A 14,049-nucleotide genomic window follows, 5' to 3' on the forward strand; every position below is an offset into this window, starting at 1 on the left:
GAGGTGAGGGCTGCTCCCGGCGTGCCTGGGGACATCGCGGGTGTCGCAGCACCAATTCTGTACTTTAACCTGGTTTGCACAAAGGAGGGGGCTGCTCGTAACCGACCTAAAGCTTCCTGATCATCCATAGTTTGCACCATTTGTACATTTTAACAGAGGTATTAGCATTCATTGGTCACAAATAGTGCAATCTTTGTGTTGATGAGTGCTCAGACCCCTCTTTGCTGGTTGTGTCTCTCATGCTGATCGGCCCTGAGGTGGAATTGTCCCTTCCCTGGGCGCTCGGTCCGTTCATTTGATAACTATGCATTAACAGTCGGTGGTCACTGAGTGGGTCGCTCACTCCCACTGCTGGAATTCCCTGTCCTCAGGCACTGCTCAGTCCTGCTGGATCACTGCTGGATCCTGGCCAAGCAGCCCAGCCCTTGCGGGGCCGTGTTCCTCTCCTTGAAAAGGTCAGCCAAGCACAGCATGGGCACTGCGATGCTGCTGCCCTGCCCTGAGAGCAGCTGTGAGCCCTGGGCCTGCGCTGCTCCTCCTGTGGGAGCTGCCTCTGCATCCCTGGGCCAGGGCTGGGGAACAGCTGGAAGGGGTTTGTGTCTGCTGTGGGGGTGACAAGTGTCCTGCCATGGGTTAAATGAGATTTGTGTCTGCTGTGGGACTCACAAGTGTCCTGCAATGGGTTAAATGAGATTTGTGTCTGCTGTGGGGGTGACAAGTGTCCTGCCATGGGTTAAATGAGATTTGTGACTGCTGTGGGACTCACAAGTGTCCTGCAATGGGTTAAATGAGATTTGTGTCTGATGTGGAGCTGACAAGGGTCCTGCAGTGGGTTAAATGAGATTTGTGTCTGCTGTGGGACTCACAGGTGTCCTGCAGTGGGTTAAATGGAGGTTGAATCTAACAGCTGGAAAATACACCTTTGATCCAGGTGCTTTTCTAATATTGATTTTTGGAATTTGAATTTTCAAGTCCCCACCTGTGGCCACCATGATGTTGTCTGCCTGTGTGACTTCACAAATTGATAAATATTCTCTCATATGATGATTATTATTTTAATTCAGAAGACTAGAAATTATTTCTGTAGTTTAAGGAGGGGAATAATTTGTCAGACAGTACCAAGACTACTTAGATCAGTTGGATGTGGTTTCCATATAGGAAACACATCTTTGCTCACCTTGCTGTGCTAAAAAATGATCTGTTTGAATATTTCTGGGATGATTTGCCTATTATTTCCTGGCTTTTCATCTTTTCCCATGGTGATACTTTGCCATTTTCAGTGTCCTGACTTCAGTAATTTGACTCTGCCCTTCTGGAGCTTGGACACTGACTTGTCCCCTGGAGCAGGAGGGACCTGAGTTGTGGGTGGTCCCAGAGATGTAAAACAAAAAGTACAAAAGCAAACCCAAATACATGTGTGTTCTTTACTAAAAGTTCTGTATAAGATCAGTATACTAAAAATTGAAGCAGAAGAGACGACTACAGAAATACAGGGTTGTTATCATGTAGCAAGAAATAACATTTCCAGTTTTCTTTCTGATTTTACTCATGTAATAAAGCAAAGGCCTGTGTTAAGCCTGGGTTTTAGCACTGCTGTTAGATTTATGCAAGGATTAGGATAGTATCTGATAGCAGGAGATGAATTTCTCAAGAGCAACATCACTCTGCTAACTTTGCTGAGATTTTTCCAAGATCTGCCATATTTTCAAGAAATGAAAGCATGTTCTTATTGCATCATTAAAGGAATTTCAACACTTGCAGTAGTAGCATTGGAAGCTGTTGGAGCAGCTTCAGAGCTGCAAACTTCTCTCTGTAGTGTTTTACAGCTAATTTTTTTCTTTCTAAGGCTGTCAGGATTTATAAGGTCCCCCCATCCCCCACAAGCTTTGCTGGATATCAGTTAAAAAGATTAACAAGAGCAGATAATGCTAAACCACTCCTGCAAGTGATGTTGGTAAGGTATCACAGAAGGCAGCACACTGCCTTCAGTTCAGTTTTTAATTGTATATGTTCATAATGAATCACATAACCCAGGTATTCAGTGGTAACTTAGAGAAATGCTGCAGTGTGGATGTTTTGGTTGGCTCCCACATCCGTGTGACAGAGCAGCTGGGATTATTTGGATTATTCTGTGATAACAGGATTTTATGGAGTGGTCTGTGCCACAAGAGGGAGCAGGCAGATGTGTAAGAAATGCTGCCAAATCCAGAGCACAGTGCCAGGGACACTGCACTGTTACTGAAGGAAGGAAGAAAGACTTGGATTAGTTTTTTACAATTTTACCAATGCATTGCTAACACGAGGTAATATGTAAATCTCCCACTTTCATCAGAAGTTTACTTAAAGTCAGATTGTTTTGTAAACCACAGACAGAGAGTTGTTTGGGAAATCCCTGTCTGAAAGGTTAAAAGCCAAACCAAAGGGTTTCCCACTGTGCAGAGAAACTGAGCATCAGTAACAGAGTAGGGTTTGTCTGCCCCCTGTGAAAAGCCCTCTGTGCAGCAGAGCCTGCAGCTTGGTCATGGTACTTGGAAAAGCCTCACTTTCAGGGGAAAAAAAAAAAAAAAATCACATTTTGCTTCTAATCTGGGTTCATTAGATTCCCCCTGGCCCTCACCAGCAGCAGCCTAAGGGAAGCAGGTCCCAGAGCCTTGCCCTGTTCCAGGCAGCTCTGCAGGAGCTTTCACAGCCCTGAAAGCAAATCCCATTCTGCACAAACCACCCTGTGCTTCTCCTCCCTTCTGACTCTCCTGCCAGTAAACCTGACTGGGCACTCTGTGCATCTCTGGCCCCTCAGAGGTGGGATACAGTTTTTTTTCTCTCATTGCACGGTACTTTCATACCACAAAACTGCTTAAACAAATACTTCATGGAGAGGAGCAGTTCTCTGTGTTAAAAACAAAAATGTGAAACAGAGCCTACCTTCTAGCAATTCCTGCCAGCAGTTCTGCAATGCAAAATGGTGAATTTTTGTTCTTTTGGATATAGTATACTGAGAATATTGAAAATCTTGCTGAACTGCAAAAGAATTGTCTCATTTTAGCAAAATACGTATTTCATGTCATCTACTTAGCAAAAAATGCATGCTTACCTTGTATCTCATCATGTGCATATGACTCAGTAATGGTATAATTTATATAGCAGTAAGAACCATATAATTACTTCCCATCTAAGTATTAATTATAATTGTATCAATCTTTGGAGTGTTGAATGATGATTAGAGTTAAAAATTATTCAGTATTTACAGAAAATCCAAGTGCAATTTTAGTAATTTGGATGCTGCTTCCTTTCAAACACCATTATATATTATATATTATATATTTACTATATATTACTATATCCTTTAGTGAGGACAGAAAATGGAGTCCATTTTCTCAGTGTAAAAACCTTTTTTTTTTTTTTTTGTATTTTAGGGAAAATGCCTCTAAGAAATTTCCTGGAGATGAGCCTGTGATAACTCTGCTCTCCTGCCACAGCTCCTTGGCTCCTGGCCCTGGTCCCAGAGGGAGCCCAGGCTTGTGAGTGCCCCAAGGGCTGGGTGGAGCTCCATCCCTGCTGTTGGAGTGCTGGCAGTCAGTTCTGCTTCCTGCTAGCACCACACTCACCCAGGGGTTTTCCACAGAACTTAAAACTTACTTAAAAATGTAGAGTGCAAACTAAGAGCTCGACTTTCCTGCAGCAACACGTTTGAAAACAACACAGCAAAGAAGTTTTCTTAGGGAAAGTCCCAAGGAAAGCTCAGGGTTGAGCTCTCCTTGGTCTCTTGTGGGTTGTGTGTCCTCAGCCAGACACACAGAAGCTTCCAGAAGAGGAGTGGGACTATTTCACATGAGGAATGGGTCTGTTTCAGATGAGGAATGGGACTTTCCAGGCAGAAGTGAACAACAGGATCCAAACTTTGTTTTGTTTAAGGCATTACATGGAAACTTCCTTGGCCAACTACTGTTGGATTTCAGGGCTGGCCTCTAGTCTGAATCTTGCAACTTTTTTTTTTTTTTTTTATTGTTTTGCAGGGCCATAAAAAGGACGTGGGGGAAGCAGATCTTCCTGTCCCACATGTGGATGTTGCCCAGCTCGGGGTGCAGACAGGAGCTCAGGGGATGTTCTGTAAAACACCTACCCAGCCCTGGGAGCTGTGCCCAGCCTGGGGCTTGGCCAGCTGCTCTCAGGAGGGGAAAAGGAGCAGGGGGTGCCCATGGGGGCCTGGGTCCCTGCTGCCCTGCCTGCCCCAGAGCCAGTGCCCATTCTGGGAGCCCCTGGGTGCCACAGCCTCCCCTGGCCAGGCTGCTGCTGGGGAGGCTCTGGGAGCAGCAGCCCTGGCCCTCCCTGGGGACACGGTGCTGCTGTGCCCTGGCCCTGCTGTGCCTGAGCTGAACCCCCAGCCCAGCTCCCACTGCCCTGGCAGCCAGCTGGGAACCCATGGGCTCCCATCCTTCCTGAGTGTCCTGGGCTCACTCCTTGGGCTCCTTTTCCTGGTCCCTTCTCTCAAAGCTGGGAATGCTCTGAGGCTCCTGAGATTCTGTTCCTGTGCTCAGCCCAGTGTCTCTCACAGTTCTGAGAGGTCACTGTGGTCACATGGTAACACTCAGGCTCCTTATGGAAAAAGAGACTGGTTTGTGCCTGGAAATGCAGAAGTGTGTGGGAATTGGCCTGAAGCATCCTCCAGGATTCCTGTGCCCTTCCCTTGGCTGCAGCAAGGCCTGTGCAGGATGTGCAGCTCCAGCCTGCACAGCTGTGCTGCACTCTGCACCCACTGCCACCTCCCCACCACTTGTGCATGTTTTCTTCCCAGGAAGACTTGCAGCAGGCTTTGCAATGGTCTGGAAAGCCTGGTGCCAAAGGAATAATGCAAATATTAAAATATTATTATTCCTTTTTTCTTTTGCTTCTATATGGTACTGATTTTTTTTTTTTAGGCAGTTCTTTGCCTACTGAAACACATAGCTAGACAAAGAGTTATTTAAAAATGCTTTGTTGTTAATACAGTGAATGAGATGTACTAGTGACACCTACAATGACAACAAAATGCTCTTCCTTTTCCTTCTGTTCCAAAACATGCAAAGTGTCATAAAATCAACAAGTAGGCTTGACTGGATAACATTTATCTTCATTATGAGTGGCTGATTTCAATGGGTTTTGCAATGCTTCAGAAAGGTCAGATGCCTGCTTGTCTCTGCTGCTCTTTTATGCTATGTGATGCCATGGAACACTTTGAAGCACAAACAGGGAAATTTAGGTAAACTTGCAAAATTCACTGTAAAAAAATCCCATTGTATCCCTGTTTTAAGATATAAAATAGGTAAAACTTCCAGAGGTTTTATTCTTCCATTGGTCTGAGTTCTTCAGAAGAATTGAAGGAAAGAGCCCCTTCCATGGACACGCCCTGGGGTCTGCTGGGCAGTGGGAGAATGTTCCATGTTTCTGCTGGAGCAGGCTGTGCTCACACGCCGCTGTCCCCTACGGGGGAGCTGCCTCCACACTGGGAGATCACTGAGATACCTGAGCTGGGCTGCTGCCAGTCCTGCAGCCTCCCTGCACAGTGTGCAGCCCCTCCTGCAGTCCCTGCTGCTTCCTCTTCCTGCCTGATACACAGATTTAAAGGTATTTCATTTCTTTGGCAAGGGTCCGTAAGGGAATATGGGGGGGGATCTTCTGTGGGAATATAGATTTGTGCTGCTCCTGGCCCCACACATTCGTCATAGCTGAAAGAAAAAAAAAGAAATATTCATTAGATTCCTGGGAAAAATGCCACAGTACATTATTTCAGCATAACAGAGGCAAGTAAAGTGAGAAGAAAACGAGTGTCTGGTGTTTTGTTCCTCAGCCCACATCCTTGCTGACCCTGCCATGTCAGGTACTCAAGAATTTTAAAACCACCCAGAGATAATCCCAGAGGTGCACAGTCACCAGAAGTGCAGTGCAGCCAGGGCTCATTCCTGCTCTCACCTGCCTCCAAGAGCCAGGTTAGAAAAATCTGGGGGAAAGAAGTGGTGTTGGTGTCTCATTGTGAAATGAGGTATGGAGAGCTGCTGATGCAGTCTAGCTGACAGCAGTGTGCAGTCTGGAGCTCAGGGCCAGCCTGGGTGAGGAGTGTGCTCCAGGGGCAGCAGGATCCCTGCTGGGCTGCAGAGCTGGGCTGGGTAACCTGGGCAGACTCGTGCAGGTCCCTGGGACCTGGCACAGTGGCTGTCACTGTGAGCAGGAATGCAGGGCAGGAGGATCGGTGGGTTCCCATGGAGCCACCCGGGTGCACCCAGGCTTTGTGGCTCTGTGCCAGGGAAACTGCTCCCTCCTGGTGCTGCTCCCTGGCTACATCCAAGAGAGTCACGACATCATGATCTTAAATGTTACACCTGCTTTCTGGCTGCTGTTTAACCATTCCAGGATCATTTTAAATCCAGTCCTGAAGAATGGAATGTTTCCTGTTTATAAAGAAACAGCCAACCTTTCTCTACTGAGTTAACTTGAAAACATTTCTGCTGGAGCCAGACAAATTAAGAACCTCTTTCCTCAGCCATACTAACTGCAGAGCCATTAAGATCTGGGGTATTTCCTGAAAATTGGGATAATGAGCATGTGTCTTCTCAGCAGACTGTGCCCCTGTACCTGTGTTACTGCCAGGCTAAACCAAGCTCCCAAACCCCAGTCTGGGTGATGGAAATGGTTCTTGGGGAAGGGAGAGGTAAGAAAGCAAAATCAGAGTGCTACATAACTAAACTCAAATATCCACAGGTGTTTTTATTTTTACTTTCATTTCATCTTACTTTTACATTCATCAGGACAATGGCTTTAAATTCAGACTAGGCAAGTTCAATTTCCCCATCAGAAAATAATATTTAAGAACCCAAGTCTGTTCTGAAAACCCTGAATAAGGCTGCTAGATATTTCAGGAAAGTCCCAGCATGTTTTAGCAAGTTGAATTTTTCTTTTACAGCATGTGGAAAAGATGTCACTCCAACCTCTACTCAACACACTGAAGCTTTCAAACATACATGGTAGTCTCTGAGAAGTTCTTAGATCTCAGTCAGAGACTGAGGACCTGATGTCCTCAGCTCTCCTTGAGCTCTGTCAGGGTAAAGGAACAGCCACTTCTTGCAGGATTCCCAAGAGCTGCATCTTCACTTAATTTACATTTTGCTGACCCAAAGCCCAGTGAATTTATTTAGAATCTCTCCTCAGGTTTTGACTGACTTAATCAGGCTAACAGGGAGCACTTACTGAGTCTGTCAGCACAGGGGAAAAGTGTCCATTCAGAAAAGCCCACAGTAATGTGAGTCTCAAGGTGGAAAATTCAGAATCCTTCTACCAAGACACAAAAAGGGAAGAAGCTTCTCTGTCTGCTGCTTCTGGGAAATCTGCCACTGACCTAAAGCAGAAATGGGCATGGTGGGAACTGTTCCTTGTGCTGTTACCTGATCATCTGCAGATGATTCCTCTGCCTTGGCTTTCATTTAATGCCTTTTCTGGATCACAGCTCTGCTTTGTGAGAACTGAACTGCTGGCTGGGATAAACAGGAAAACGATCCCTTGGGAAGGAGACTTTTAAGGGTCAAATATATAGGTGTGAATTATAGTACTGAAGAGTTGGCATTTTACTATTTAGTTCCAAATATCAAGATATTTCTGTTAGGGCATTTTATCCTTCATACATATGATAGATAAAAATAAATATCTCTTTTTCTCCAAAAGCAAGTAATGTTCTTCCCCCTCATATTTGGCCATTAAGATCACATTTTAAAAATTGAGTAAGGTAGTAAAAAACACATGCCAGACTTCCAATTAAACAGCTTTTTTGCAGCTTCACAGCTGTGCATACAGATTGTTGAGGCCTTGGAGAGAATTACAAATAATTCAAATAGTTGTATTTTTTAAAATAAACTTTTGTATTTCATTATCAGTTTATCATTTTGATGTTTATTTCCTGTGTTCTTTTCTATGCATGGTATCTTTGCTTGTAGAGCTGGCATTGCAAACAGCTCCTGCTCTGTTTCTGCAGATAAGGTTCCTAGCATTCTCTGGTGAGGGCAGATGAACATGAATTAAGGTCATAAAAGAGAATTCAACTTTGTCTTTTTTCCTTCATTTCCAAGTGTTTTGTGGGTTTTAAAATTTTTGTTTGTTTGCTTGTGGGTTTTGTTTTTCTGTGTTTGTTTGTTTTGTGATGTGACCTTTCCCCCTCTGTTTACCAGCTCTAGTACTTTCTGACTGCTGTTCTGGAGGCATTCCTGTAGGATAAATAATGCATTATCAACTCTACAAGCATGAATTTTATTTTGCAGTCTCTCCTTCAAGGAGCCTTTAATATGTAAAATTATATGACTTTACAAGAACTTTTTTATTAGAGAATCTAAGCAAGTATTATAAGAAATAATACCTAGTTGGACAGGCATCCACTGGCCATGTATGGTAGTGGTTGGAAAACCATTCCTCAAAAGATTTGAAGGATTACTTAGAAAAAAATTGCAATAGTAATTATTTTTTTGCAGGTGATTAGCAAGTATTGATGTGAATGATGCTGGACTAAAACCTCACTGTAATTTTAAAATAAAGCCAAACCTTGATCCCTAATCTGGAGCTAAATAGGCAAAAAGATTTGGGGGTGGTGGGGGGGGGGAGGTTAGGATGTTTGTTCTGTTTTGGTTTTTTATTTTGTATTTGTGTGTGTGTTTTTTTCTGGGCCAGATTTCTCCAGCTTTGGCTGCCTCAGTCAGAAGGTCCCAGTTTAGCTGAGGGGCACCAGGAACACCAGGGAAGTGGAAATGGGAGAGACAGAGGAAGGGGGGAGGTCTGAGACTGCAGCCCACAGGCAGAACTCATCAGGAACTGCTAGGGGAGTGATCTCCACAAAGAGGTGTGCAATGTGTGTGTGTGCATATATATGTGTGTATAGGTATATTCATATGTTTGTATATATATATATGTACATATATATATGTTTTGCATCTGACAATGCAGGACCATGAAGTGGAAAAACAAAAATACATGTTCATCTTCTGAAAAACCCACCACAAGAGTTATATTTTATCTGTCAGATTCACTTCTGTGGAGATATTGGACATGTAAAAAGTAGCTCAGGCTTGAAGTTCACTACAGCAGTCACAGGAAAATCCTTTTAGACAGGAAGGAAAATGCTTTTGAAAAGTGTTGTGTTACCATAACATAAGTAATGGAGCACAGGAACTCATTACACTCTGCATCTTGTGGATACCAGCCCTGACAAAATCCTTGGCTGTAGTGGTGAATCCACTTTAATCCACTGCTGTCTAAAACTGTTATTATCTGGAGGTTCAGTATCAGCAGGCAGTGGTGAGAAGGAAGGAGTTACTGACCATGAAATGTGCTGCAGGGGTGTGGGCCTTGTTTTTTATTATAACACCTGCACTGCTGTTGTAGACACACAATTGAGTTTTTAAGGAATAATTTCCCTGGGAAAAGCAAGGAAGGCTGAGCATCCTACTGCAGGTAAATGTGATCTGCAGAGAGGGGAATGGTGCTCAGAAATGGCAGCAGCTCTCCAGGATGACCTTGTTGACTCAGAGCTTGGCAGGAGGGACAATAACTGTGAATTTGCTGGGTCTTGTTGCAGTAAGTATTGGGATGGGTTTGTTGCTGGGCAAACCCCAAACAGCTTCTTTAACTGGCTGTCATCCATCAATCAGGAGCACCTCTCTGGGGCAGGAAGAGGGTTCTGCTGACAGAACTTTTTAAGATGCAAACATCAAGAAGTGAAAAAAGGCACAGGTGGGAATGAAGAATTCTTTGTGCAATAGATGTCCCATGGTTCACTTTGTTCATTTGCTGTATGTTCTGACTCTGCCAAAATTGCTCCTGTTGCATTTGTTTCCCTTTTGTAGGTGACCTGCTGTGTTTTGATAATGGCAAACAGAACCCTTGAATCTGGAACATGTGCTGACAGCTGGAGCTGGGATGAAACAGCACAAAGGATGTTTAGATGATGTTGTTACCCAACAGAAAAGCTGAAATTAGAACAACTGTGCTGTAACTCTCTACAAAGAGGTTCAGATGAAAAAAATAACGATGTGTTTGATGCCCATGTAGGCAGCTGAGCTGATGCTGAACTCTGCCTTCTGTGATGGCACAATTTGCTGACAGCCAGGTTTGTAGGACAGCAGCCTGGAAATCTGTCTGTGTTTCCTTTGAGGTGTGTTTTCCTAGAATACATATTTTCTTTGGTGATTATTTATTATTACCATGAGGAAATGTATCAGTTTTGACAGTACTGCTCCTCTAATGACATATATCATGAGCCAGGATATTTTTCTAGGTTTATTTTTGAGCCTGACACTTTCATTTGAGATCCTAATTATATACATATTTGTATACATATTTATTTCAGTGTTTTTAAACAGTAAAAAAATGTAACCCAAGGTATTGTTCAAGAAAACATCTAGGGCTTAAGTAACTTAACCATTGTAGAGACAGGAAAGGTGGAATTTAGGTTTTTTCTTTCTTTCTGTTCATAGTTATTTCTGGAATTTCCAATTCCTCAGAATTATCATAGGATTTTTTTTGTTAATGAGCACTAAAAGGCTCCATCTTTGTTCTGCACTCTGTGCCAAGATAATCTTGAGGAAGTTATGACTTTGATGGATAAATATTCCAGAAGAAAAATGAAATTCAGGGTAAACTGTTTCCATGAGAAAATGGATCAGATAACATTTGAAACCTATATAATGCAGTTTCATCATAATTGTGCAGCCTTAAATGATTGAAATAAATGTTTTAAATGAAACAAGTCATCCTAGGATGAAGATTTCATACTATACAATTCAGCCTGGCATTAATTTTATACATAGTAAGAACTACTTGGTCATCAGCAGAATTTGGTCTCTGGATTTATATTTATACAGTAAAGGATGCTGGGTACTGATAAAGTTACAAGAAGCAGTTAAGATAAATAAAAATTTGTAGCTTCCCAAGCCATGGAGTTAATCCACAAACAAGATTCTAAACAACACCACCTATTCTTGCATGTCACCAGAACCTGCTGATGTTTGAGGAAGTTTTCCATTTGACAAGTTTTAGGATCATATTTCTAGAAAGGGCTTTGCTGTAATTATTCCAGGAATGAATTCTGAGCAGGTGAAGGAAATACTGGCTGCAATATGCATCAGAAAGTCTGACAGCTGGGAAATCAGAGAAAAATACTCTTTGTTTTTGAAGTACAGTCATCATAGGTTTGACAGCTCTAAGTTGTGGTTGCTTTGCATGGCACTGAAGATTCCTGGTTGGAAATCCTTGGTGCTTCCCTTCCATCACGTGCTGCTTGCACTGCAGCAATAATTTGCACCTCCAGAGTGGAACAGGGGCAGGTGTAAAGAGAGCCTGGTCAGGAGGTGCAGCCTCCCCACAGATATTTTTGATGACAGAAAGCAAAGGGAATTTTGTGCCTCAGCCTCCAAACACACACAGGTGTGAGAGCATTTCTGACTAAAAAGACAAGAAAAAAGAGAAAGGTGTGGATAATTAAGAGGAATGGAAGTGCCACAGAAAGAAACTCTCATAAAACAGCTGTAAACAAAGTTGAGCTTGAAATAAGTTTGCCAGAATAATTAGGAATTTACTAGTTTTTATCCCTAATACTGATGAGGAATAGCACTGGGATGTGAAGGGGCTTTAGAGTATTTGGAATTTTTAGTTAAAGGAATTGAGACTTTTAGCTCATGTCATATCTAATGGACTTAAAACCTGTCATATTTCCAGTGGCATTTTTTACCTTACTAACTGAGAATCTCATGGTGGTATTGAAGTTAAGAGCTGAACTTAACCCCAAATGTCCATCTCATGCTTTTCCAGCTGTCACTGTAATGTGGCAAAAGCTCCTCATCTGGTTTGCTCTCAGGAAAACAGCCTTGGCAAAAGAATATAGCACAATATAGCAAGATTTTATGTCAAGCCTAATTCTGCCTTTCAAGAAAATCCAGGAGGCTGGCATGGCTAACTTGCATCTTCAGAAGTGGAGGATGGAAAAGAACATTTTCAAAAAGAAAGTCCCTTAAGTAGGCTTTTAAAAATATATATTTAAAGGGAAATTAGTGTCTGACTTTAAGACAGGAGCATTTCCTTTTACCATTTTAAAGTAATTTTTAAATTGATTTGCCCATTTAAACAATGCAGGCTGAACATAGTTATTGAGAATACTGGGATTTATCAAGCCTAAACAAGACAATTTTCTGTAGAACAGATCCTGTGTAGATTAGGCAGGGTGACCAGCTGAGGAAGGGTGAGCCCACAAACAAACCCTCACACAATGGGATTTAATATGAATGCTGGGATAGAGGGGGCTGAATGTGTGCCCTGTGGGGAACATTCAGTGTGAAGCATGGAGAGAACTTTTGTGGCTTCCATTAAAACCATTCCTGAAGGTGAATCTGCATCCTCCTGAGCAGTCATTCCTCAGGATGTTCTGTGTTAGACACTCAGGAGTCTCAGATGGAAAAGGCAATAATCTTGGTTGCCTAAAGCTCTGTACATACCATTAATATCCAGTCACTAAGGAGTGAAAAAGCACTTATGCAGTGGGGTGAGATGCATTTTCCCTGTCCACAAGGTGAGAAATTGATAAAGTTCCTTTCCTGCTGTGAAATCTCCTCATTGTTTCGATTTTATGCACTCTCCTTAAGAAAATGTAGTATTTTTTAATTTACTTGGACTTTGGTTGATTCAATCCATTTCAATCCCATTCAATCACAAACATGTGAGCTCAACTTATTTTGAACCAGCTTTCTTACTACTTATTAGTAAGAAGAAAATTAGCAATGCTCACTAGAAGTGTGTGTTACAAAGAACTCAGCACAGTGAACATGAGCTCATGATTCCTGTCTATAAAAGTTTCATCCCCACAGTGTCAACAGTGTGATTTTACTTACACCACACAGTGGATGTTGGACAAAATGGCAAATATTGGATTTACAGGCTTTCCAGGTTTCTTTCCAAGTCATACTGACCATGATGCTAGGTAAGATGTGGCAGGGAGACTGTGCTTGTATTCTGTCCTGGTTGGATGTGTTCAGTTTGCCCATTTGGAGGGATTAGAATTCTGTGGTTTAGAATTGTTTGGAGATCACTTGGATGATCTTTCTGAGATTGAGCTTCTTAGAAACAAAGGCTTTGCCATGTCTGGTGACACAGACTATGAAACATTAACTTCCAGCCCTGCTGCAAGTGTCTGTACGTATCAGAAATATGCTCTGAAATACAAATCCCTCATATTCTGAAATTGTTTGGTTCAGACCCCCTGTATTTTGCTTTTATATTTCCCATCTACACCTCATGTAAAATCAATGTGACAGATGCTAGCACAGATCTGAGATCCATTAAAAAGCCATTAACTATCCTAAAGGGATGTCTGTGGATAGCAGCACTGTATATTTTGGGCTGTCAAAACAAATTGACCAAATGGCTTCTCTGTAACCACCCTGCAACTATGGCAGGCTAATGACAAAATTCCATTCCTGGCATCCCTCTAAACCTCATGCAGGAAAGGGGTTAGTGGAAGTGACTGTGGGGATAATCAGATTGAGTCTCAAATGAAACTTGATTTAGAGATCAGAGCAAATATTAATATCCCAAGGCATTTTTCATAGATTAATTTACCAGTAACATTTCTTCTATAAATAGTTTTATATAAACAGTGTTACTGGACTTGGAGCAGGAGAGTTAGGAGTGGGCAGGGCTGAACAGGGAGCTCCCCCTCAGCACAGACATGGGGACTGACTCTGTCTCATCAGCCTTTGCCTTAAGTCTCTTTTCCACTCATTTTGTGGTTTAAAGCTCAGCTACAAAATCTAACTAAAACATTCTAGACTAACCACCCCTTGGCCAAATAAAGGTATTGTGCTTTCTACTGAACCATTTCTGGTGTGGTCTGGCAGGAATGGTGTGAGGAGCCCTGGGCTGCACACTCCTGTCTGGCTGCTGGGATGCATGTGGCCTTGCAGGCTCTGCCAGCACCAGTGGATAAAGGAAATTATCCTGCCAGCACCCACTGCTTTTAACTCACTGAACTCTCTCACTTAAGACTTTTAA

General features: G+C 42.7%; 1 protein-coding gene and 2 long non-coding RNA genes across 4 annotated transcripts in view; 2 read left to right on the top strand and 1 right to left on the bottom strand.

Moving 5' to 3' along the window:
- Positions 1 to 9: 9 nt before the first annotated feature.
- On the top strand, positions 10 to 4,891 carry LOC130257919 (uncharacterized). The gene is made up of 2 exons (XR_008841402.1): positions 10 to 2,962; positions 3,414 to 4,891. It is a non-coding gene; the product is annotated as an uncharacterized LOC130257919 (long non-coding RNA).
- A 516-nt stretch (positions 4,892 to 5,407) lies between these two features.
- The window catches only part of BEAN1 (brain expressed associated with NEDD4 1), a 51,523-nt gene continuing 42,881 nt past the window's right edge, over positions 5,408 to 14,049 (bottom strand). For both annotated transcript variants that reach the window (XM_056500880.1, XM_056500881.1), the window contains exon 5: positions 5,408 to 5,702. In XM_056500880.1, the coding sequence (XP_056356855.1) occupies positions 5,441 to 5,702 (262 nt within the window). In that variant the 3' untranslated portion in view covers positions 5,408 to 5,440. The remainder of the gene's footprint in view (positions 5,703 to 14,049) is intronic.
- LOC130257920 (uncharacterized) lies at positions 5,534 to 11,295 on the top strand. Its single transcript, XR_008841403.1, has 3 exons — positions 5,534 to 5,601; positions 8,683 to 8,851; positions 9,855 to 11,295. It is a non-coding gene; the product is annotated as an uncharacterized LOC130257920 (long non-coding RNA).

This window comes from Oenanthe melanoleuca, chromosome 11, assembly GCF_029582105.1.
Source record: "Oenanthe melanoleuca isolate GR-GAL-2019-014 chromosome 11, OMel1.0, whole genome shotgun sequence".
In the NCBI taxonomy this organism is placed as follows: domain Eukaryota; kingdom Metazoa; phylum Chordata; class Aves; order Passeriformes; family Muscicapidae; genus Oenanthe; species Oenanthe melanoleuca.